Source organism: Schistocerca gregaria, chromosome 7 (assembly GCF_023897955.1).
Source record: "Schistocerca gregaria isolate iqSchGreg1 chromosome 7, iqSchGreg1.2, whole genome shotgun sequence".
NCBI lineage: Eukaryota > Metazoa > Arthropoda > Insecta > Orthoptera > Acrididae > Schistocerca > Schistocerca gregaria.
The window spans coordinates 272,147,896-272,175,376 of NC_064926.1; the positions used below are offsets into that span (position 1 = coordinate 272,147,896).

The 27,481-nt window shown below is 44.0% G+C and overlaps 1 protein-coding gene across 1 annotated transcript in view; it reads left to right on the plus strand.

The window, feature by feature from the left end:
• LOC126281971 (nose resistant to fluoxetine protein 6-like) overlaps positions 1 to 27,481 on the plus strand; it is a 316,561-nt gene that overhangs the window by 127,701 nt on the left and 161,379 nt on the right. Inside the window, exon 3 of the mRNA XM_049981346.1 lies at positions 12,757 to 12,972. Coding sequence (XP_049837303.1) covers positions 12,757 to 12,972 — 216 coding nt within the window. The remainder of the gene's footprint in view (positions 1 to 12,756; positions 12,973 to 27,481) is intronic.

Below are 27,481 nucleotides of genomic sequence, written 5' to 3' on the forward strand. Positions count from 1 at the left end.
GTCCAGACCATACTTTAAAGAACACCTTCGAGGACCTCATTTTGATACTGATGCAGCAGTGCAAGCAGAGGCGAGGTTATGGCATTATACAGTGACGGTATCAACAAACTGGTCTCTTTAGAGGGAAATGTGCTCGTCGCGAGGGTGACTATTTCGGGAAATAAATATGCAGACATGAGGAATAAAACTGTGGAATCTTAATAACGGTTGTTTTGTTTAAAAAGTTTTAAGAGCTTTAATAAAAAAAATCGGAGGTAATACTTTTCAGCACACTCTCATACAAGTTTATCCTACCTCTTGTACTTCATCGCTGTTTCAATTATCACCCCTGGAAACAATAATTTCTGGATGTTCTCATCAAGTTCTTATCTATTTCTCATAGCAGAGTCACCATGTGTCACCGGTATGGTTCTTTATCGGCTGCCACAAGCATTCTGCCCAAAAAATTGGCCACTATCCTTATTTACGATTTTAATTCAGCCCTTGTTGAGTGTTTATGGAAAAAGTTCAAAGCAATCGTAAAATGCGTTTTAGACAGGTACGTGCCGAGTAAAACTGTAAGGGATGAGAAAAACCTACCGTGGTTCAACAACAAAGTTAGGAAACTACTGCAAAAGCAAAGAGAGCTTCACTACAAGTTTAAACGCAGCCAAAACCTCTCATACAAACAGAATCTAAAAGTTAGCGTAAGGAGGACTATGCGTGAAGCGTTCAGTTTCTTCTCTAAATCCTCGCACAAACTAAAAAATGGCTGACATCGAAATAAGTGTCCAAGGAATAGAAAAGCAACGGGAATCACTCAACAGAGGAAAGTCTACTGGACCTGACGGGATACCAATTCGATTCTACACAGAGTACGTGAAAGAACTTGCCCTCCCTTGTAACAGCCGTGCAGAACGGAGTGGCCGTGCGGTTCTAGGCGCTACAGTCTGGAACCGAGCGACCGCTACGGTCGCACGTTCGAATCCTGCCTAGGACATGGATGTGTGTGATGTCCTTAGGTTAGATAGGTTTATTTAGTTCTACGTTCTAGGCGACTGATGACCTCAGAAGTAAAGTCGTATAGTGCTCAGAGCCATTTTCTAACAGCCGTGTACCGCAAGTCTCTAGAGGAATGGAATGTACCAAATGATTGGAAGAGAGCACAGGTAGTCCCAGTCTTCAACAGGGGTCGTCGAGCAGATGCGCAAAACTATAGACCTATAAGTCAGACGTCGATCTGTTGTAGAATTTGAGAACATGTTTTTGGCTCACGTATCATGTCGTTTTTGGAAACCCAGAATCTAACCTGTAGGAATCAACATGGATTCCGGAAACAGCGATCGTGTGAGACCCAACACGCTTTATTTGTTCATGAGACCCAGAAAATATTAGATACAGGCTCCCAGTTAGATGCTATTTTCCTTGACTTCCGGAATGCGTTCGATACAGTTCCGCACTGTCGCCTGATAAAGTAAGAGCCTACGGAATATCAGACGAGATGTGTGGTTGGACTGAAGAGTTTTTAGCAAACAGAACACAGCATGTTGTTCTCAATGGAGAAACATCTACAGACGTTAAAGTAACCTCTGCCGTGCCACAGGGGAGTGTTATTGGACTGTCGGAAGTTCCATGCGGCTTTTCGCAGATGATACTGTAGTATACAGAGAAGTTGCGGCATTAGAAAATTGTAGCGAAATGCAGGAAGATCTGCAGCGGGTAGGCACTTGGTGCAGGGAGTGGCAACTGACCCTTAACGTAGACAAATGTAACGTATTGCGAAAACATAGAAAGAAGAATCCTTTATTGTATGATTATATGATAGTGGAACAAACACTGGTAACAGTTACTTCTGTAAAATATCAGGGACTATGCGTACGGAACGATTTGAAGTGGAATGATCATATAAAATTAATTGTTGGTAAGGTGGGTGCCAGGTTGAGATTCATTGGGAGAATCCTTAGAGAATGTAGTCCATCAACAAAGGAGGTGGCTTACAAAACACTCTTTCGACCTATACTTGAGTATTGCTCATCAGTGTGGGGTCCGTACCAGGTCGGGTTGACGGAGGAGATAGAGAATCCAAAGAAGAGCGGCGCGTTTCGTCACAGGGTTATTTTGTAAGCGTGATAGCGTTACGGCTATGTTTAGCAAACTCCAGTGGCAGACTCTGCAAGAGAGGCGCTCTGCATCGCGGCGTAGCTTGCTGTCCAGGTTTCCAGAGGGTGCGTTTCTGGATGAGGTATCGAATATATTGCTTGCCGCTACTTATACCTACCGAGGAGATCACGAAAGTAAAATTAAAGTGATTCGAGGAGGCTTTCCGGCAGTCGTTCTTCCCGCGAACCATACGCGACTGGAACCGGAAAGGCAGGTAATGACAGTGGCACTTAAAGTGTTCTCCGCCACACACCGTTGGGTGGCTTGCGGAGTATAAATGTAGATGTAGATGTAGAATATGTACAACGTTTATGTTATATTCCACAAGAAATTAAAAATTATGGAAATCTCGCTTTGAAGTCAGCCTTTCAAATAAAAAACTGAGTTTGAATTACTTCATTTTTCGAAATATAAATGTTTCCTTGTACTATTTTCCGTTTAGGGGTGCCTCTGCACAAGTTCTACACCTTCTAGAACTGCCTGGATGCCGAGAGAGGTGCCTCAGTGGTTAGCACACTGGACTCGCGTTCGGGAGAAAGACGGTTTAAACCCGCGTCCAGCCATCCTGATTTAGGTTTTCCGTGATTTCCCTAAATTGCTTCAGGCAAATGTTGGATGGTTCCTTTGAAAGGGCATGACCGACTTCCTTCCCCATCCTCCCGTAAGCCGATGGGGCCGGTGATCTCGCTGTTTGGTCCCCTCCCCCCAATCAGCCGACTGCCTGGATATCGCCCTCGACGTTGCCACGTAGATTCCTTCCGATTCTTCTCCTCCACGGGCCATCAACCTTACACTTAGGCTGTCAATGTTTGCGTCACCCATTCACAACTGTTTGCGATGTCTGTGCAAGAGACAGAAAACAAAACTGTTTCCTAGCGTCTCCTGATATTATCGCTCTTTGCAAATTGAAATTATTACCGTCGGCCTAGATAGAGGCTTTATCAAGTATCTCCACTGCCCGAAAAAAATGAACACCCACAAACACTGAGTTCAGTGGCACCAGGGTATAATATGTGTATACTGAATGTGTGTGTGAATTCCTAAGGGACCAAACTGCTGACGTCATCGGTCCCTAGACTTACACACTACTTAAACTAACTTAGACTAACTTACGCTAAGAACAATACACACACCCATGTCCGAGGGGGGACTCGAACCTTCGGCAGGATGGGCAGCGCAATCCGTGGCATGGCACCTCAAACTACGCGACCACTCTGCGCGGCTATACTGAATGGTTGTAGTGATAGTGATAAATTTGAAACGGTCATTGCCCATCAGAGGGAGCTCAGGAGGATTGTCTGTGCACCCTTTGTTTTGACTCTGCAGGCAGTAATTGTCAAGACTTTAGAGGGGAACAGTGTCTGCAAAGTTCTCTTGAGGGTACAACAATGCCCAACCGACGAGTGCGTACTCCTGTTGAGCATCTTCAGGCATTTGAACGGCGCCGCAATGTGGGCCTGCAGGAAGCTAAATGGACAAATCAACGAACTGCTGTATATGCTGCGCACATTGTGTCGGTGATGTGTAGCTGCGTCCATCAGTAGTCTGTGGAACATTCCCACGCCCTTGGACTAGGTCCTGGACGATTGCCTGGTAAAGACTCACGTCGAGAGCGGCGCATTGTGCGAGCAGTGGTGGCCGCCCGAACATCATCCAGATAAGAAATCCGGGCAAATGTTGCACCTCCTGTGTCGCCAAGGACCACTGGCAACCGTCTGTTTCCAGCAGAACTCAGACCACCTGTACCTCCGATCAGGCTACCAGTGATACCATACACCACCCACCACGACTGCTAGAATGGACTGCAGAACGGAATTGCACAGTTTCGTCCTCAATGATAGCGTAGATTCTGTCTGTATGCGAGTGATGGGCGTATACGAGTACAGTGTAGACCTGGTGAGCTGCCTATTACAAAGTGCATTCCCTCACGACCCACAGGTACCACCCTAGGCTCCACGGTGTGAGGGGCCATCAGTTCCAACTTGCACCCAAATTTGGTGTGTTTTCAGGATAAAGTAACATTGCAGCGGCTGTTTTCTTGTGCTACTGCTGTGTCTTCGATGCTAAGATGGTGTGCTTTTACAGCAGGACTATGCAGGACCATACAGGGTTGCTGTGTAGCAACTGCCGTGGCCATCAAGATCACCAGATCTCTTGTCAATAGAACCCGCGTGGGATGTGGTGAAACAGGAAGTTATCCATTCCCCACAGCCTGCAACAACCGTAGAGGAATTGCAACAGAGAGTGTAAAATGTCTGGGACATGATATCGCAGGACACCAATCGACACCTGTATGATCGTTTGCATCTGAGAATTCACGCATCCGTTTCCGCCAGAGATGGGTTTACTGGGTATTGATGGACTGTAAAGGCACCATGTACTCTGACGTGTTTTATTTGGTCTGAATTTTTTCATATACTACAATGATGATCTAAGTGTCGCATCTCTTTTCAATAAATTTACCTTGTCCTTGAGGGAGTTGCATTTGTTTCCGGCAGTGAATGTCGTTATTTAAATATAGAGGAATTTTCATTTAAAGCTAATTTCTTTAAAAGAGTCATTCATCGCTATTTTATTCATATTTTTATTTGAAGTAAGACAAAGATGAAAGTTAGACATGGAGATGCTATAAACCTTAGGGATATACCTTGAAGTTGTCAAGTTTCACACTGCTCTAAGAAATTTGCAGCGGCTTTCTTTCCTAAAATGTTTCAATGACTGCAACCTGTGGTCTAAGATCAAGACTTTATGTAGTCTGACTCAGGTGAGGCGCCACTATTAGAGCCTAAAATAAAAAAAATCCCTGGAAGTATCAGTTTACCAACATAAAAATCGTCACTGGGCCTCTGTAACATGCATCTGATACTGTTAATAAACTTCCGCCGCCCAAAGCTGCTTTCTGCTCCAAACAGTTCAAAATTGTTCATATGGCTCTGAGCACTACAGGACTTAACATCGGAGGTCATCAGTCCCCTAGACTTAGAACTGCTTAAACCTAACTAACCTAAGGACATCACACACATCCAAGCCCGAGGCAGGATTCGATCGTGCAGCAGCGCGGTTCTGGACTGAAGCGCGTAGAACCGCTCGGCCACAACGCGCGGCTCTCCAAACAGTACTACATGATAGAACTAACAGTAATCTAAACTTTTGTGTTCGTGAAGGATTGGACAACAAATAACAGAAGGCGTGAGTAATCAACGAGGTTTATTCCTTGTAAGCGGAGACAAGAAGCAGAATAATACAACATGTTCTGCAAGGTTCGCAGGAGAGCTTCTGTAAAGTTTGGAAGGTAGGAGACGAGATACTGGCAGAAGTAAGGCTGTGAGTACCGGGTGTGAGTCGTGCTTCGGTAGCTCAGATGGTAGAGCACTTGCCAGTGAAAGGCAAAGGTCCTGAGTTCGAGTCTCGGTCGGGCACACAGTTTTATTCCTCCAGGAAGTTACATATCAGCGCATACTCCGCTGCAGAGTGAAAATCTCATTCTGGAGAATAATACAACACTTCAATGACCGGGCTAGCGCTGCCGCAGGGGCGGCGATCCGTGGATCAATCCTGTGTCTGGAGTGCCGAATAATAGAAATCCCTGAACAGTCCAGCTTCAGGAGTGGTCGATATCCAGTTGAGGGAGTACCGAACGACGCGGCGTCAGATACACCATATGACCAAAACTATCCGGACACCTGGTTGAAAATGACTTACAAGTTCGTGGCGCCCTCCATCGATAATGTTGGTATTCAATATGGTGTTGGCCTACCCTGAGCCTTGATGACAGCTTCCACTCTCGCAGGCTGGAAGGTTTCTCGGGGAATGGCAGCCCATTCTTCACAGAGTGCTGCACTAAGGAGAGGTATCGATGTCGGTCGGTGAGGCCCGGCACGAAGGCGGCGTTCCAAAATATCCCAAAGGTATTCTATAGGATTAAGGTCAGGACTCTGAACAAGCCAGTTATTGTCCTGTAACCACTCCGCCACAGGCAGTGCATTATGAACAGGTGCTCGACCGTGTTGATAGATGCAACCGCCATCCCCGAATTGCTCTTCAACAGTGGGAAGCAAGAAGGTGCTTAAAACATCAATGTAGGCCTGTGCTGAGATAGTGCCACGCAAAACAATGGGTGCAAGCCCCCTCCATGAAAAACACGACCACACCATAACAACCGCCTCCGAATTTTACTGTTGACACCACACACACTGGCAGATGATGTTCACCGGGCATTCTCCACATCCACACCCTGCCATCGGATCGCCACATTGTGTACCGTGATTAGTCACTCCACACAACTTTTTTCCACTGTTCAACAGCCCAATGTTTACGGTACTTACACCAAGCGAAGCGTCGTTTGGCATTTACCGGCGTCATGTGTGGCATATGAGCAGCCGCTCGACCGAAATCAAAGTTTTCTCGCCTCCCGCCTAACTGTCATAGTAGTAGCAGTGGATCCTGATGCAGTTTGGAATTCCTGAGTGATGGTCTGGATAGTTGCCTGCGTATTACACATTACGACCCTCTTCAACTGTGTGCAGTCCCTGTCAGTCAACAGACGAAGTCGTCCTGTCCGCTTTTTTGCTGTACGTGTCCCTTCACGTTTCCACTTCACTATGATATCGGAAACAGTGGACCCAGGGAAATCTCCCGAACAGACGTATGACACAAGTGATACCCAATCACCTGACCGCGTTCGAAGTCCGTGAGTTCCGCGAAGCGCTCTATTCTGCTCTCTCACGATGTCTAATGACTACCTGGCAGTAGGTGGCAGCACAATGCACCTAATATGAAAAATGTATTTTTTGGGGGGTATCCTGATACTTTGATCACATAGAGTATCAGCGATAGTGAAGTCCAAGACGAGATTGCGGGCTTGAGGTGCCACAATGCGGTTATAAAACCCCGGCGGTGTAGGAGTATGTCTTCACTAGAGTTACACCACGTGATTGGAGCGACCCCGTCGTGCACCCACAGTGACGGAAAAGAAGCTACAACATCAAAAAATAATTAACGTGAAGTAATGAAATTTCGAGAATACGGTCCTCTAGGTAATATATTCAAGAGATTACCGTTACAATATATCAGGTTAATGAAAGCGCGTGAGAAGGCTTCGGAAACGTGAAATGCTGGTACAATAATAACCAGAATGTTGAATACAAGCACCAAACGTGCATTCATTGGGTCAGTTTGTGGGATAGAGTTACATGCCTGTTGCACTTGGTCGGTCAACAAAGGGACAGTTAATGCTGTTTGTAGATGACACTGGAGTTCTTATCCGACGATATCCCATGTATTCTCGACTGAAGACAGATCTTGTGATAGAAAAGGCCCATGTCGACACTATGTAGAGCTAAAATGGTTCAAATGGCTCTAAGCACTATGAGACTAAACATCTGAGGCCATCGGTCCCCGAGACTTAGAACTACTTAAACCTAACTAACCTATGGACACCACACACATCCATGGCTGAGGCAGGATTCGAACCTGCGACCGTAGCAGCAGCGCGGTTCCAGACTGAATATGTAGAGTATGTTGGGTTACAACAGCGGTATTTTGGTGAGCATTATCCTGTTGGAAAACACCCCCTGGAATGCTGCTGATGAGGCCGAATCAGAAGAATGACATACGAATCAGCAGTCGCGGTCCTTGGGATTATCACGAGAGTTCTCCTACTGTCATACGAAATCGCACGCTAGATATGGGTCCAGTGTGTCTTGGACATAGACAGGTTGGTTGCAGGCCCTCAACTGACGTCTTTCTAACAAACGCAGGCGCACCACCGCACCGAGGCAGAACCACATTTCATCAGAAAACACATCAGACCTCCACCCTGCCCTCGAATGAGCTCTCGCTTGACACCATTGAAGTCGGAGATAGCGGTGGTTTGGAGTCAGTGAAACGTACGCTGCAGGGCTTCTGGCTGGGATCTGTCCTTGAGGTAACCGATTTGTGACAGTTCGTTAGTCACTGTGATGTCAACTTCTGCTCAGACTGCTGCCGTAGATGCAATACGATAGGCCGTAGCCATAGGCCGAGCGCAATGGTCTTCCCGGTAGTGGCACGTGGACATACGGAGCCCAGCCTTCTTACGACCGTACACTGTCGAGATCACGGATACTAGCTGTCATGTACAATGGCTGCATTGCTGCCAAGTGCAGCCATAATACACGACCTCGTTCGAACTTAATAAGGTGGCGATAACGGCGTCTTTGTCGCCTCAGAGGCATTCTTGACTAACACCACCCAACCACATCCAATCTCTAAGGTAACTACAGCTCACGATTGTTACAGCGTGTATTTACAGCAAACCTAATTTGCTTGCTCATAATTGTGCTACTAGCGCCGCTCTTATACGACTGGCGCGAAATCTGGATATAGACGCCATCTTTCACATGTAGGAATACGACTACGAACGTACCTTTACGCCGCACAACTCCTTCCTGGTGTTGCGATTCTTTTTCTGCGTCAGTGTATTCGACGTGGGTACTCCGGCAGAACTTTGCTACGTTATCACACGTGCATGAGCCGCGCCTGCGTTTTCCAAATGGGCGACACTCCGCCTGAACCGGTCGGCTGTGTGACACGTGACCTGCGGGCGCCTCGGTGTAGGCGCAACAAAAACCACGTGTCTGAGATACATGCAGCAGTTAATATAAAAACTGCACACGCTGCAATTAACTGGATGTAAAACTACCACTTCATGTGGCTCGTAAAGAAAGCGGCAACCTACTAGAACAAATAAAATGACATATAGTGTTTAAAGAAAATTACATGCACTGCGCGTGTTCGTAATAACTTGTAACAGTTTTGTATCAGCGTTAATAACTGCAGTATCCGCAGCATGGTGCAACAGTAAATACGTCGGTCCAAGTACATACTGCGGATGACGAACACGTACTTCAAATGAGCTTTCTTTCCCATCGTAATCTCGCATTGTGAGTGCCGCCTGTTGGTTGATTTTTAAAAGACAGGACATTCGCTATTGACTCTAAAGATTTAATTCTATTGCATTTTCGGCCTTAAGGTCGTTATCAAGTGGTATACAGCAAAAGACTGTACTTCAGCACTTGTCAAATTGTAACAATCCTCTGACAGAAGGGTATCATGCCATCGTCGTATCTGAGCCATTTAACGACGTTGACAACCTTAACACAGCATGTTGCGTTACACCACTTCATAATGGCCTCAAGGTTGAAATTACGACAGCGAAAATTAAATCATTTCTACAGTCAATGGCAAATATTACGTCTTTTAAAAAGCTGATGTTAATTGACCGTTACGCATATCTGCCGCTTTCACCTAAGTCATCAGAGTACTGCATACTGCCGAACGCGAAGCTGGGTGCGGCTCAGAAGCTGTGTTTCAGAAAGATATAAACCATCTTTTTCTTCAAATATTAATAAATGGATTCTTGTCCACTTGCCACCCTTTTCCCATCACCCAGCAACAATTCGGAATTAACATTTATTTTCACTTATAATTGAAATTAATACTGCACCGCCGTGCGGAGTGGCCGAGCGGTTACAGGCACCATGTAACGAATCGCGCGGCCCCTCCCGTCGGAGGGTCGAGTCCTCCCTCGGGCATGGGTGTGTGTGTTGTCCTTAGCGTAAGTTAGTCTAGGTTAGTTTAAGTAGTGTGTAAGTCTAGGGAGCGATGACCTCAACAGTTTGGTCGCTTAGGAATACACACACATTTGAACATTTAATACTTTACCTGGGAATTAAAAAAGAAAAGAAAAAACACGGGTAACAGGACTGTTAGAAAACAATTCGTTTTCCTATTCAATACAATTAAGGCGTCACCCTGTTCCAAAATCACGTAATTGTCTCCCATTACGAAGCTTAAGTTTGAAATTTAGTTCAAAGGCGCCTACAACCTTCCTCTGTAATGATGCAAAGCGTGGCGTCCTTCGACGTCACCCTCTGGTTCGGCGACGTTTGAAACAGCAGTGTGTCGACACGAGCGAAATAAATGCCAGAGCTCGGAAGATTACGAGAGGTGTAAGGAACGTTAATGATCTCAAACTACAAAAATTGTGACCTACCAATGCCACATAATGTAATAGATCAGCAGCATGTGCCTTCTGGATTCCGGATGAACAGATATCTGAGCGTCAGACGGCCAAATGGTAGTATACAGACCCTTTTAGTTATTATTTTTGTTATAATGTAGTTATTGTATGTAGATTTTCCCACCGCAAATAGTATAATACTTAGTTATTACTAACACATTTGAAATTATATTAAAATACTATGTGCTTTATTCATACCAATTCGTGTGCAACATTGCTTAGATTACAGACTAAAAGAAAATAGCAAATAAATAAATGTCACATTAGCACCATATTTGACCACAACTCTGCCCAACGGCAGTGTGTACGTGTGAGACGGCCAGCTTTGAAATAACGCAGTTTCCTTGTGGGTGGCCGAGGAAAAGATTTCAGACACACCGTCAAACAGAATCGACACGTAAAGATTTATGGAATGGCATAAACGACATCATGAATCTCCCCTGCCACTGGGGCGCTGACTTCCACATATTTCGAGGTCGAAAACGTCAGTTCGAGATGTGATAAGCAACAGGACGACATTCTTGACAATTTTTGACACTACTGACAACTCCGGACCATTCAGCTCTTCTCTATGGACATCGCTTGCCAGCAGCACCAGTGAACGCTATCGCGACTCTTTGGGGTGCAGTGCGACCGCAATGTTTGCCCTGGGGTACAGAGTGGAACCGCAAGGGACCGTTTAAAACCATTCGCCGAAATATGAACGTGATCAGAAGCAGCAAAGGGTGCGTATGCTTTTTCAGCCTTCCTCTTTCAAGCCTTATGTGGCATGATAACAGAGGGGTGTGACATTGACAAAAAACGGCAAAGTGTCCGCTAAAGACCCTCCCTCCCTCCCACACATTTCGGCAACACCTTCAGTGCAAACCAGCTGCCTTGGTTTAGCACTGAATAGAGACAACCTGTGATGAAGTCCTAGGCGTTTGCAGACAGGCAACCCTTTCAACACGCTTCCGAGTCCGCGTGACATACAGTACTAGCAGGCCGGCGAGCAACAGTGCAGCCTGCCTGCTGGCGCCTCGGACAAAGGTCACAGGTTCTGTTTGTTCAGTTACACTTCTAAATTTCTCAGTAAATGTGGGCAGGCGGGCTGCACCGACGGTGTTTCCTGAGTGGTCTTAGAGGGATACTTTACCGTTTTATGTCAATTCACACACTACGGTCGCGGGTTCATATCCTGCCTCGGGCATGGATGTGTGTGATGTCCTTAGGCTAGTTAGGTTTAAGTAGTTCTAAGTTCGAGGGGACTGATGACCTTAGAAGTTAAGTCACATAGTGCTCAGAGCCATTTTTATGTCAGTTCACACCCCATATGCTATCATGCCACATAAAGCGTGAAACAGGAAGGCTGTACTGCTTCGGACCGCGTTCAAATTTCGTTGAATGGTTTTGAATGTCCCTAGTAGCTTCGCCCAGTACATCAGAGCAAAAACTGCAGTCACACTACACTCCAAAGAGACGGGATTACGTTTGTGAGGTTGCTGGCTAGAGTGGGACTACATCATCCGGGGTGTCAGCAGTGTGAAAGGTTGTCAAGCGCGTCGTCCTGTTGCTCGTCACACTGCGAACTGTCGTTTCCGACCGCGAATTGTGTGAAAACGAAAGCCCCAAGGGAATACGTGGTTTCAGTCACAGCTCCTGAGACCTTCCGTGTGGATTCTGAGTACCAGCGTGTCTGAAATGCTTTCCTCGACCACCCAAAAGAAAACCGCGTGATTTCAACGTTGGGAGTCACGTTTCTCACCTCCTCGCACAGGCGTCAAAAGAGGGGGTGAAATGTGGGTAAGAGGGGTCTGATGATCTTCCTATAGTGTGACATTTTAGTGAAATTTCGTGCCTTTGTAACATCGTTAACCCCCCTTCTGATTATATATATATATATATATATATATATATATATATATATATATATATATATATATATATATATATACCTTGCTGTTTGAAGCGTCCCCGAGCCCGAGCGTGACGTCACAGGACACCATGCTTTTGTACCATTACAGGCACCTTTGAGCCAAACTTGAAACTTCTGCGTCGATATTGGAGATAATTAATAGACTTCGAAAAAGTGATATTTATAGTTTAATTCTGCTGTGTTTTTTAGTTTCATAGTTATGACCTTTAATTCTACAATTAATCTGCATGGTTTCATAAAGGATAAAGAGGCCTATCCACCAACATATAATGCTGCCTGTGTCAAATTTCAATTTTTTTACAGTCGTTATCCCTTTAATAATATCTGTTGCTTATTTGTAAGTTTAAATTGTTATGTCAATAAATTACATCTCTGACAGGAGCACAAAAGTCAGTTTTCACCTTTCCTTCACTCTTACAAGGCTTCCCTGCCCTCCAACTATTTTATGTTGCATTCCACATCATCAGTCCACCTGCTCACGACCTATTTTGTGATTGTTTCGTGATTACTCCAAATAAGTTCTCTAATGTTATATTTTCTCTCATATTCAACCTATACTTATCACTTTTGTCGTTATTAGCAGATCGAAACTGTATAGCAATTCAACATCAGAGTAACAAACAATTATTTGTGTTCGCAGATGAAGTGAGCCCAGAAACGCTTTTGGCCGTCGCAGATGAAGAACGAGAAGAGTCAAACGAAGATAATGTACAATCCAGAACGCTGAAGGGCAGCATATTCGAACATTTGCCAGTGTTCTCGCTGGCCAATTCCAAAATCAACAACAGCCTCTGTGTAAGGCACAGTCGCATCTTCCTCCACGAGCTAAAGAAATACAAACTATGGGCATTACAAAGTAAGTATGTCCATAGATTTCCTACATTGGTAATAAATGAGCTAACAGTGACATTTACAGTAATAAGTGTATCAGAATGTAAATGAAGGAATATCGTTGTGAAAAGCGGCACTCATAACATTCAACACTTAACTCACGGCTTCACTGGGTCAGTGACTACAGGCTCGCCTAGTATATTCTGTAGAATAAAAACTTCTGACTCGCAAACGTGAGAAGAGAGCCACACGGAGTCCGCCTGCCGGTTTCATCCATCGCTCGTCTACCACATTGTCCAGCCTAAGTGTGGTTTTCCGGCGATAATCTGTCTGATTTTCCATATTCACTTTCTGAAACACACGACCTGCTAAATTTGTCTATAATTTTGAAAGAGTTTTTCAAACGATTCCTTCGATTTCAGAAGATTATATCATTCCATGAATTTGGATAGGAAATTGGGGTAATTTGAACTTACGCATAAGACTACAAAGCTCTTTTATTTTCAAAAGAACCATTCTAACTTACAAGAGTATAAATCTTACGTACACGCACATACAACCTCAGGTACTTTTTACAGCTCTGATCAAAGTTTTGATTTATCTTTAATAAATGTGCATGTGTCCTCCACCGGAAGTACAACAAACATCCACATAATAGTCAAACTCCCCTCCAGCTTCTGCGAGAATGTCAGAAGTTACTGTATTCATTTCCTCTTGCTAAGCAGTGTTGCAGTCTACTCAAAAGTCTATATACAGCTTCAAATATTGATATTTATTCCTGAAATTCACATTAATGGGTACACATGTACAACTTAAAGCGACATATGAAAATTTGTACCTAATCAAGACACTAATACGGATTTCCCGCATATCGAAATCGTCGCCCTACAACTTACGTTACCCGAGCACGCTCCCTGCAGAAACGCAAACTTCCATATGTCACACCTATCTATTTCTTCTCATAGATTATTAACTCATTTACTCACTCTCGCACATCTCGTAATTCCCGTGCAGACTTCAGAAATTTGAAACTGTAACTAGTCATCAAATATCGCTAGTCTATGACTTCTCTTGGAATTGATTCTATTACCTGCATGGGAATCACGAGATGTGCGAGTTTGGGTATGTGAATAAATAATCTATGAGAAGAAATAGATAGATGTGTGACATATAATTTTGGGTCTCAGGTAGCCTAAGTCGTAAGATCACTGCTCATGATAAGGTTCGAGTCCCGGTCAGCAGAAGTATTCATATATCGCTTTGAGAAGTGTACGTACGCTTGTTACAGTTAAGTTGAGTTTCTGAAATAAGTTTCACTCAAAATTTGTTGGTCGGAGACACATGTAGGCAAAGTTTTCCGCAAACCCAGCAAAAAAGGAAGAAAAAAAAGTCACTTAATGCGAGGTCAGTTGACTTTGGAGGCGAATGGTATGTGCGAGATCCGTACGCCCATTTACCCCCCACCCCACGGCCGATCCGTCATTGCTCCAGTAGTCTTCATTAAACTCACGGAAGGCGGTTGTAATGGAATTGTGCCTATTGAAACTGAGAATGCAAAACAGTTTTTGTTATTGAGTTAGCTCAGTTGTACAACTAGACTGAGCAGACAGAGCCTACTTATGTTAAGACGGCCACATTCAGGATACTTACATAAACATAACCATGTGCGGCAAATTAATCATGTATTCCACTTTCGAACTTTCGCTGACAAACAATACTCGTGTAGCCACCGCGGTACATATTTTATTGGAATAATCCATTGAAGACATTATCATCCAGGGCAAACAAACTTCAGTTTCCTGCAGTGGTAACACCGGTTCCCGTCAGATCACCAAAGTCAAGCGCTGTCAGGCTGGGCTAGCACTTGGATGGGTGACCATCCTGTCTGCCGAGAGCTGTTGGCAAGCGGAGTGCACTTAGCCCTTGTGAGGTCAATTGAGGAGCTACTTGACTGGTAAGTAGCGGCTCCGGTCACAAAAACTAACATCGGCAGGGAGACCATTGTACTGACAACATGATCCTCTATATCCGCATGTAGTGACGCTTGTGGGCCAATGGTGACACGGTGGTCGGTCAGTATTGTTGGGCCTTCGGGGCCCATTACACAGCCCACATTTCCTCAAAAAATTGTGGGATATCGCGCTCAACCACCGGTGAAGTGTTCACTCTTCGTTTAATTAAGGTTTGAAATGTCCAAACATTATATTGACCATGATATTTGTCTAATATTAACTCATTCGATATAACGTGACAAAGTATGTGTCCGTACTGAACGTATTCCTCATTCCAATAGAAAGAACCTGTGAACAATGTGACCCATTATTCTTGAAACGCATTCGATCGACTACTTTAGACGATACATTGTCCAGCTATTGGACTATCTACATCTACATGGCTACTCTGCAATTCACATTTAAGTGCTTGGCAGAGGGTTCATCGAACCACAATCATACTATCTCTCTACTATTCCACTCCCGAACAGCGCGCGGGAAAAACGAACACCTAAACCTTTCTGTTCGAGCTCTGATTTCTCTTATTTTATTTTGATGATCATTCCTACCTATGTAGGTTGGGCTCAATAAAATATTTTCGCATTCGGAAGAGAAAGTTGGTGACTGAAATTTCGTAAAAAGGTCTCGCCGCGACGAAAAACGTCTATGCTGTAATGACTTCTATCCCAACTCGCGTATCATGTCTGCCACACTCTCTCCCCTATTACGTGATAATACAAAACGAGCTGCCCTTTTTTGCACCCTTTCGATGTCCTCCGTCAATCCCACCTGGTAAGGATCCCACACCGCGCAGCAATATTCTAACAGAGGACGAACGAGTGTAGTGTAAGCTGTCTCTTTAGTGGACTTGTTGCATCTTCTAAGTGTCCTGCCAATGAAACGCAACCTTTGGCTCGCCTTCCCCACAATATCTATGTGGTCCTTCCAACTGAAGTTGTTCGTAATTTTCACACCCAGGTACTTAGTTGAATTGACAGCCTTGAGAATTGTACTATTTATCGAGTAATCGAATTCCAACGGATTTCTTTTGGAACTCATGTGGATCACCTCACATTTTTCGTTATTTAGCGTCAACTGCCACCTGACACACCATACAGAAATCTTTTCTAAATCGCTTTGCAACTGATACTGGTCTTCGGATGACCTTACTAGACGGTAAATTATAGCATCATCTGCGAACAACCAAAGAGAACTGCTCAGATTGTCACCCAGGTCATTTATATAGATCAGGAACAGTAGAGGTCCCAGGACGCTTCCCTGGGGAACACCTGATATCACTTCAGTTTTACTCGATGATTTGCCGTCTATTACTACGAACTGCGACCTTCCTGACAGGAAATCACTAATCCAGTCGCACAACTGAGACGATACCCCATAGCTCCGCAGCTTGATTAGAAGTCGCTTATGAGGAATGGTGTCAAAAGCTTTCCGGAAATCTAGAGATACGGAATCAACTTGAGATCCCCTGTCGATAGCGGCCATTACTTCGTGCGAATAAAGAGGTAGCTGCGTTGCACAAGAACGATGTTTTCTGGAGCCATGCTGATTACGTGTCAATAGATCGTTCCCTTCGAGGTGATTCATAATGTTTGAATACAGTATATGCTCGAAAACCCTACTGCAAACCGACGTCAATGATATAGGCCTGTAGTTAGATGGATTACTCCTACTACCCTTCTTAAACAGTGGTGCGACCTGCGCAATTTTCCAATCTGTAGGTACAGATCTATCGGTGAGCGAGCGGTTGTATATGAGTGCTAAGTAGGGAGCTATTGTATCAGTGTAATCTGAAAGGAACCTAATCGATATACAATCTGGACCTGAAGACTTGCCCGTATCAAGCAATTTGAGTTGCTTCGCAACCCCTAAGGTATCTACTTCTAAGAAACTCATGCTAGCAGATGTTCGTGTTTCAAATTCTGGAATATTCCATTCGTCTTCCCTGGTGAAGGTGTTTCGGAAAACTGCGTTCAATAACTCCGCTTTAGCGGCACAGTCGTCGGTAACAGTACCATCGGCACTGCGCAGCGAAGGTATTGACTGCGTCTTGCCGCTTGTGTACTTTACATACGACCAGAATTTCTTCGGATTTTCTACCAAATTTCGAGACAATGTTTCGTTGTGGAACCTATTAAAGGCATCTCGCATCGAAGTCCGTGCCAAATTTCGCGCGTCTGTAAATTATAGCCAATCTTCGGGATTTCGCGTTTTTCTGAACTTTGCATGCTTTTTCCGTTGCCTCTGCAACAGCGTTCGGACCTTTTTTGTGTACCACGGGGGATCCGTTCCATCTCTTACCAATTTATGAGGTATGAATCTCTCAATTGCTGTTGCTACTATATCTTTGAATTTGAGCCACATCTCGTCTACATTCGCATAGTCAGTTCGGAAGGAATGGAAATTGTCTTTTAGGAAGGCTTCTAGTGGCACTTTATGCGCTTTTTTAAATAAAATTATTTTGCGTTTGTTTCTGATGGATTTGGAAGAAATGGTATTGAGCCTAGCTACAATGACGTGATCACTAATCCCTGTATCAGTCATGATGCTCTCTATCAGCTCTGGATTGTTTGTGGCTAAGAGGTCAAGTGTGTTTTCGCAACCATTTACAATTCGCGTGGGTTCGTGGACTAACTGCTGGAAATAATTTTCGGAGAAAGCATTTAGGACAATCTCGGAAGACGTTTTCTGCCTACCACCAGTTTTGAACAAGTATTTTTGCCAACATACGGAGGGTAGGTTGAAGTCCCCACCAACTATAACCGTATGAGTGGGGTATTTATTTGTTACGAGACTCAAACTATTTCTGAACTGTTCCGCAACTGTATCGTCGGAGTCTGGGGGTCGGTAGAAGGAGCCAATTATTAACTTAATTCGGCTATTAAGTATAACCTCCACCCATACCAATTCGCACTGAGTATCTACTTCAACTTCACTACAAGATAAACCACTACTGACAGACACAAACACTCCACCACCAATTCTGCCTAATCTATCTTTCCTGAACACCGTCTGAGACTTCGTAAAAATTTCCGCAGAACTTATTTCAGGCTTTAGCCAGCTTTCTGTACCTATAACGATATCAGCTTCTGTGCTTTCTATTAGTGCTTGAAGCTCAGGGACTTTTCCAGCACAACTACAGCAATTTACAACTATAATTCCGACTGTTCCTTGATCCAAGCACGTCCTGTATTTGCACATACACCCTTTGACATTGCAGCCCACCCCGTACTTTCCCAAGGCCTTCTAACCTAAAAAAACCACCCAGTCCACGCCACACAGCCTCCGCTACCCGTGTAGCCGCCAGCTGAGTGTAGTGAACTCCTGACCTATTCAGCAGAACCCGAAACCCCTCCACCCTATGACGCAAGTCAAGGAATCTGAAGCCAACACGGTCGCAATACCGTCTGAGCCTCTGATTCGGACCCTCCACCCGGCTCTGCACCAAAGGTCCACAGTCGGTTCTGTCGACGATGCTGCAGATGGTGAGCTCTGCCTTCATCTCGTAAAAAAGACCGGCAGCCATCACCAAATCAGATAGCCGCTGGAATCCAGAGAGAATTTCCTCAGATCCAAAGCGACACACGTCATTAGTGCCGACATGTGCCACCACCTGCAGCTGGCTGCACCCTGTGCTCTTCATGGCATCCGGAAGGACCCTTTCCACATCAGGAATGACTCCTCCCGGAATGCACACGGAGTGCACACTGGATTTCTTCCCCTCCTTCGCCGCCATATCCCTAAGGGGCCCCATTACGTGCCTAACATTGGAGCTCCCAACTACCAATAAGCCCACCCTCTGCGATTGCCCGGACCTTGAAGGCTGAGAATGATCCTCTGAAACATTGCAGGCAGCTGCATCTGGCTCAGCCAGTGCCTGAAACCGGTTTGTCAGACGCACCGGGGAGGCTTTCTGATCAGCGTCCGGGGACGCCTTTCTCTGCCTGCCACGCCTTGGAACGACCTCCCAATCAACCACAGGCGAGGGCTCAGCCCCACTGCGGGCAGCAACCGGGGCAACCACAGTGGCAGACCGGTCTGGGGACAGACGGGACGAGGTTGACATCCCCTTGATACCCAAGTCCAGCTCCCCACAGTGGTGCCCATTGGCAACAGCCTCAAGCTGCGCGACCGACGTCAGCGCCGCTTGCAGCTGTGAGCGAAGGGATGCCAACTCAGCCCTCATCCGAACACAGCAATCGCAGTCCCTGTCCATTCTAATCGATGTTGAACAACAGTTACTGAAACAAGAGTCCATGCCTAGATAACGCAAGCCAAACACGCAAAGAATGTATCAACTAACCTCTACAAATGCCTAACGACTGCGCTACAATCTGCCTTAATTTACGATTACAGTAACTAAAACTGTAAATTACACCTCCTATACGAAACTCACACGCAATTTAAGTAAGAACCTACCAAGTAAACACTAAAGCGCGATGCTACAACTGTCAAATACTATAATACGCCCGAAATATATGAATTAAACAATGCAAGTACCCAAAAACACGCCAAGAAATTAATTAAACTATATAACAAATAAGTAAGCTAGGGGTATGCGACTTGCTGCTGGCAGCTGCTTATCCAACGGCGGCAGGGAGCACACTGGCTGTGACCAACCGACACTGGCTGTTCAAAACAAAAACGGAAGACAGACGACTACGCGAATCTACACTATTCAGGTACTAAGGCGCGATGCTACAACCCTCAAATACTATAATACGCCCGAAATATATGAATTACACAATGCAAGTACCCAAAAACACGCAAAGAAATTAATTAAACTATCTAACAGATAAGTAAGATAGGGGTATACGACTTGCTGCTGGCAGGTGCTTATCCAACGGCGGCAGGGAGCACACTATGATGAGATTGAACTGGGCCCTACTTGTCCATGACTGTTTAATTTCAGAGATTTTCCGCAACAACACTCAATTCGACATAAAAGTTTTCTGGGTTTGGTACCGCGTAATAATGTAAAAACTACTGCTGCTATAGAAAAGCCAACGTTTCGGCCACGATTGCAGCGGACATCTTCTGGGTCTAAGAAGAAGGCCGCTGCAATCGTGGCCGAAACGTTGGCCTTTCTATAGCAGCAGTAGTTTTTACATTATGACGCGGTACCAAGCCCAGAAAACTTTTATGTCGACTGACTCTGGCCGCGGAAGCCTACGCAATAACACTCAATTCATTGTGACAACTGGGGCTAGAGGATTAAAAATAGTGGACCGCGTCACGGAGTAGGCGCTCTAGCCTGATCCAGTCGCATCAGTCCATCTTTTTCTTGAATCTTCATCTATTCCTAATTAACTCAGCGTTGACGAGAGATTAACATTTGGCCTTCAACTATGAGGTTAGAATTTTTTTTAAGTGATTGCGTTTTGAGACACTAATGTGATAGTTGTGCCTGTGATCTTGAACTTGATGTTCAGTTCTCGATGAGCAAAATTGCACCAAGGCTCAGTAGCAAGTTTATTCGAGGTAACAAGTGTGTAAGTATGAGAAAAAACAGAGAGGTTCTTGATGAGTTTCCAGATAAAACCTGTGCACTGGCCGTCTTCCTAAAGGATTCTGGTTTAAATCCAGTTTTACAAACTGGTCTGATATTCGCCTAATTCCATGTCACATGCCTTATCCGCAGACATATCCAATTCATTTATACGAACAACGTTAAAAACGTAACACTGTGTGTTGTAAACTGCAAACACTAATTATTCTTCGTTGACTGTCTTTGACGAGAGCTGCAGAAGTCTCTCGAGCATTTTGTACTTAACTGTCTCCAGTATAGTGATGCTACTGCCCCTATCATCGGTCTGCTGCAGAATTCTTGAATATATTCTCAATTAGAATATAATTAATTTCCTTGATATAGACGTGCTTCTACTGACAGATTAACACGGATTAGAAATCATCACTCTTGTGAAAGTCACCTTGCTCTTTTCTCACATGACAGCCTGCGAACAATGGATGAAGAGCAATAGGGAGCTTCGAAATTGCTACATTTCCTGAAAGAGTTTGACACGGTGTCGCATTGAAATCGGATAATGGAGGTACGAGCATACGGAATAGGGTCCCGGATATGTGAGAGGCTTGAAGACTTTGTCAGTAATAGCACCCAGAACTTTGCCCTCGGTGGTGAGTGGTCATCAGAGACAAGGATATCGTCAGGAGTGCCCCAAGGAACTGTGGTAGGACATCTGTTAGTGTCCAGGCACATAAATGATCTGACCGACAGGGTCAGCAGCAATCTGAATCTGTTTGATGACGACTCTGATGTACCGGAAGGTGTTGTCGTTGATTGACTGTAGGAGGATACAGTGTGACGTATACAAATGGCTGTGATGAATGGCTGTCAACGGCCTCGCCACAGCGGTAACACTGGTTCCCGTGAGATCAAGGAAGTTAAGGTCTGACGGTATTGACTAGCACTTAGGTGAGTGGCCATCTGGATCTGCCCACCGCTGTTGGCAAGCGTGATACACTTAGTTCCTGTGAACCTAACTGAGGATCTACTTGATTCAGAAGTAGCGGCTCCGATCGCAAAATCGGACAACGGCTGGGAGAGCTTTGTGCTGGCCACATACTCGTCCATACCCACCTAGAGTGACGCCGATCGGCTGAGGATGACACGGCAGTCGGTCGGTAGCGCTGGGCCTTCCGAGGATTGTTCAGATGGAGTGTGAGATGAATGGCTGCTGGCTCTAAATGTAGAACAGTGCAAGTAATGTAGATGATTAGGATAACAATCCCGTAATACTCGAAACAGCATTAAACGTGTACTTATTCACACAGTCACGGCGATTAAATGTCTAGGCGTAACGTCACAAAATGATACGAAATGAAACGAGCACGTGAGGGCGGTAGCAGAGAAGGTAAATTGTCGACGTCGGTTTATTGGGAGAATTTTAGGTAAGCGTGGTACATCTGTAAAGGTAATCGCGTATAGAATACTAGTACCCATTTTTCAGTAGTACTCAAGTGTTTGGGATCCTCTTCTGGTTGGATTATAGGAAGACATCGAAGCAGTTCAGAGGCGGGCTGCTAGACTTGTTACCGGTAGATTCAATCAACACACGCGTATTAAGGATCTGCTTCATGAAACCAAGAGGGAATTTCTGTATGGGGTTGGGTTGTTTGGGGGAAGTGACCAAACTGCGAGGTCATCGATCTCACCGGATTAGGGAAGGACGGGGAAGGAAGTCGGCCGTGCCCTTTCAAAGGAACCATCCCGGCATTTGCCTGGAGCGATTTAGTGAAATTACGGAAAACCTTAATTAGGATGGCCGGACGCGGGATTGAACCGTCGTCCTCCCGAATGCGAGTCCAGTGTGTTAACCACTGCGCCACCTCGCTCGGTAATCTCTGTAGGGAAGACGACGTTCTTTTCGTGGAACACTGTTGTCAAAATTTAAAGAAGCGGCGTTTGTAGTTGACTGCGGAATCATTCTTCTACCGTCAACGTACAGTTCGCATAAGGACCATTAAGAAAAGAGAAATTAGGACTCCTATAGAGACATGAAGACTTGCGAATGGAAATGACTAGTAGTGGTACAAGGTATCCTCCGCCATTGGCTTACGGAATATATTTTCATTATTGCTTCAGATACAAGCGTCGGCATGTTTTCTTTTTTGTTGCTTTATAAACAAAGAACAACCAAAAGTCAAACTTGCGGGCCCTTGTATCTGAAGCAGTAATGAAAAAGTTACATATGCATCATGCAATACATAGATGTTCTTGCCTTTATCTTAACAGTCGATTTCGTTCACAATCTGAGCATCCTCGAACATGGCTATATCGTGACCGAAATAATTGTCAAAATAAAAATAAGAACAGCCATATTTTGCATGATTCAGTTCCTGTATTGAACTGTTTAATACCTCCTACACAAAATATTTCAAACAATAAAAATATTGGACGTTTCCGAGTTTATGCAATCTTTTTTATGTTTTTAGTTCATTTTACACTCAATCAGTCTAGGGCGTCTTGAGAAATTCATCCAAGAGGGGCAGAATTAGCCACTGTTTCTCTTTTTCCACAAATAACTCTGTGAGTTTAAGAATGTGTCGTCCCCGACAGATGAACTTGATGGAAAGTACAAGAAACTTACTGTATCTCAAACGTTTAATCGTTAGCCAATATTTTTTAAGGTCCATACGCTAGTACCATAAAGGACAAAATATTTCACTAGGATGTGCAAAGTACATAGTTTCTATATTATTAATGTGGATGCCATCTCTTTCACTTAACAATCTGAAATTATTTACGTACATGGTTAAAAGCAACATTTCCAATGCTTTAGAGAACAGGAAATATTCGCAAAAGTTTTCTTAGTGTTTCGAACCTCCATCGGTAAAAACGAAACCCTTGTAGGATCAATTTGTTGTCCGTCTGTCTGTCTGTTAAAAACCGTTTTTCTCAGGGACGAGTTGATGTATCAACTTGAAATTTACGTCAGATACTAAGATCTATGGTCCTTTGCTGATATAAAAATAGTTAAACTTCTAAACAAATGCAGTCTAAATATACGGTCATTTATGTCAAATTTTTTGATACTCACTCATCAGCACCTATAGGGTACTTCCCGTTCGCCTAGAGTAATGGAATTTCTCAGGAAGTAAGGTTTCACAGTACAACTAAAGGAAATAATCCTAAAATTTTAAGAGACCTTTTTCTCAATAACGGGTACACGTGCTAAGTTGAAATTTATATCACATATTAAGATCTATAGTTTTGTGGCAATGTAATAAATGTTAGCTTGCAAGTCAATGCAATCAAAAGATACATCCATTTATATCACGCACGTTTATACTTGCAATGTCACTCTTTAAAACCTACTGGGGCACCTCTTGTTCGCCTATAATCATGAAATTCGGCAAAAAGCAAGGTTTCACAGTATACGTGGAGGAAAGAAAGTCTGCAGCTCGTGGTCGTGCGGTAGCGTTCTCGCTTCCCGCGACCGGGTTCCCGGGTTCGATTCCCGGCGGGGTCAGGGATTTTCTCTGCCTCGTGATGACTGGGTGTTGTGTGCTGTCCTTAGGTTAGTTTGGTTTAAGTAGTTCTATGGGACTGATGACCATAGATGTTAAGTCCCATAGTGCTCAGAGCCATTTGAACCATTTTTTGAGGAAAGAAATCAGAAAATTGTTGATTTGTAGTTATATCACACGAAAAAACTATTTCTTTTATCATTTGTTATCCGACTTCGAACTTAAAATTAGAACAGTCGCGAGTATCTTGGAATTCTCGGGACCGATATCTTGCCAGTACCAAAATCGTCGCCGGCCGCGGTGGTCTAGCGGTTCAGGCGCTCAGTCCGGAACCGCGCGACTGCTACGGTCGCAGGTTCGAATCCTGCCTCGGGCATGGATGTGTGTGATGTCATTAGGTTAGTTAGGTTTAATTAGTTCTAAGTTCTAGGGGACTGATGACCACAGCAGTTGAGTCCCATAGTGCTCAAAGCCATTTGAACCATTTGAACCAAAATCGTCTAAATTAGCGATTGATGGATGAAGTGTCCGTATACATAATTAAGTTTGTACGGAACCGTCGGAGCAGGAATCCTACTTGCACCTGGGCAATATTTTTTATTTATGGATCGATAATATTGGGTTGATATTTAAAATTTAAACCACAAAATAGAAAAAAAAACCTGAACGACTGATGAAATTCTTATCGTTTGGTTGGTTGGCTAGTTGGTTTGGGGCGAGAGGACCAAAGAGCGACGTCATCGGTCCCATCGGATTAGGGAAGAATGGAGAAGCAAATCGGGCGTGCCCTTTCAAAGGAACCATTTCGGCATTTGCCTGAAGCGATTTAGGGAAATCAAAGAAAGCCTAAAGCAGGATGGCCAGACGCGGGTTAGAACCGTCGTCCTCCGGAATTTTGTTAGATATCAACACAAATAAAACCATAAAAAATATTTCTCGACGTGAGGGAAGAGGAAACTGTAAAAAAACTTGACGTTTGATCATGTTAATGGACTGATACATTATTTTCGTATCTGTGTTTCTTAATACTGACTGCGCAATAAAAGTTAAACCAGTGAGTTCCGCAAGCTTCATTTTTTGCCTTTCTGGGTTCACCCAGCACCAGCATTCGACGAGATGAATGTGAGAAATCTCTCAAAGCAGCTCTTAAATTGGCCTCTAGAATCGATTGTTAAAAGTCTTGGCCTGAAACAACATAGCTACATATCCCTAATTTCACACATTCCAATGAAAATATATGGTTCCAGAGACTATTTTCAGTCTCAAACATTATATATATATATATACTGAAGCGACGAATGAAAATTTGTAGCAAGGCCGGGATACGGACTCTGGTCTCCGGCTCACTAGGCAGGTGCACTAATCAGTACGTCACCCTGGCCCAGTGGCAATGCACAACTGCATGGTCTATCCTAGAACGTCTCCCTCCTCAATCCAAATTCCCATTCACGCTTCAGCCCACTTGGTATTTCCCATAAACTGGAACAGAATCACAGAGGCTCTTCAGCTGTATTGGAATAGCACTTCAGCATCGAAGAAATCGAGGGATCCTTGGTACATCATAGATGTTTCAGATTTAAGGTCTCTGGAACCATGCGGTTTCATTTGATTAAAGCACCTATGTCTGAAATTCAGCCGGCCGGAGTGGCCGAGCGGTTCTAGGCGCTACAGTCTGGTACCGCGCGACTTCCCTCGGACATGGATGTGTGTGATGTCCTTAGGTTAGTTAGGTTTAAGTAGTTCTAAGGTCTAGGGAACTGATGACCTCAGAAATTAAGTTCCATAGTGCTCAGAGCCATTTGAACCTGAATTTCAGGCAGGATTCCCAGCTTCATTTGATGCTAAAATGCTGTTCAAATATAGTTGGAGAGCCTCTGCAATATTGTTCGACTTTAGGGGGAATACCAAGTAGGCTGAGGTGTGAATGGGAATTTGACTGAGAAAGGAGGCGTGCTAAGGCAGTCCAGGCAGTTATGCAAAACCGCTGTGCCGGGGTTAGCATGTACTTAAAACAACTGTCTAGTGAGCAGGAACTCAGGTTTGAATCCCAGATTTGGTATAAATTGTCATTCGCCGCTTCAGTCTGCGTATATATGCATGTGGTACATTATTATGAGGCCATACCGAATGCACTGCTGAGTTTGCAACTATAAGACTGCATGCTGCACTGTGTTCCACTGTATAAATTTTGGCAAGGTTCCAACTCCAAAACACGCCATCTTTTCAGTCTTGAAGTGTCACACTTTTTTTTATTCTCTCGCAGGGCTTAAAACCGTATTTCATCTTTTTGATGAATTCATTTGGTTCTCTTCAAAAAATATACACGAACATACCCACTATATAGCTTGGCGGTGTCGCTCCGAGTCTCCTACAATCACTCTGTCATTAATTCACTCTCTGCATTACTAGACGAGTCTTCTCTTACCACTGACAGATGGCACGGGCGTACTTGTGTGTGTTTTTGTCCATTGCTCCACACCTATTGTACCTGCACCATGACTCCCAATAACATGTTTGTGTTGATTGACGTAAACTTCCCGAACTGGAATTAAACTTCATAATTCTTCGCGTTTTGTGACGCAAATTCAGTAAAATACGCCTAAAACAGTCACAACAAAAAGTTTACTACACGAACATAAGTAAACTGCAGTAAACTACAAGTACTGAACGAAAGAACGATTACGACAAAATCCTGCTCGCAGTACAGTCGATAAGTTGTTCAACGATATTACACAAACGAGTTGCTATGGAAATATCGACGCCAAAATTAAATAACAAGACATTTAGGCAAAGCCTTGTGTTTGACAGTAGTGTGACAGCGAGGCGTTTAAAAAACACTCGCCTCGCCTGACATTTAAAACGAAAATTATAAAGTATTACTTTCAGAATCAGGAAAAATCACAGGATAACTTTATTAACTAAAAAAATAAATTTGCATTTTTTGAGCCCTCATGATATCCAGGTCCCCTTAAACTTGCTTTTCTTTTTTACTGAGTTTGAAATCTCCCCCGTCCTTCCTAATTCCAGTCATTGTCCTCAATAAGCAAAGTCTTTTACGAAAAATTTGAGAGGAGCGAAGATTACAAAACACCTTCTGGTATACTTAGCTTTTCGTGTAGAGTTGGCTCCAGTTCTTCTTGTCTACGGGTTTGGTTCTTAAAGCTGAAATTCTCACATTTTAGGTCCTGATGATTGAATTCAACTAAATAAGTTTGAAGAGTAGTGCTGCAGAATTTTTGTTGTTGCGAACTTTCTAAAAACCAATTTTAACTGTACATTCAAAACTAATATTTATTGATTATAACAATCAAAATAAAGTAATTCTTTTTCATAATTTTTAGCTTGAAATATAGCATATTGTGTATAAAATTATATGAAAGTTTTCAGGAAAGCAGCATAAATAATACTGACCTGTCCAAAATTCGAAAAATAATACTGATATCGACAGCTACCTTCGAGGTAAAGTAATGCTAGAGGAGGCTGTCCCGTTACAACTTTCAGTTATTCAAGTCCAAACAGCTTAAACAATAATTTGAA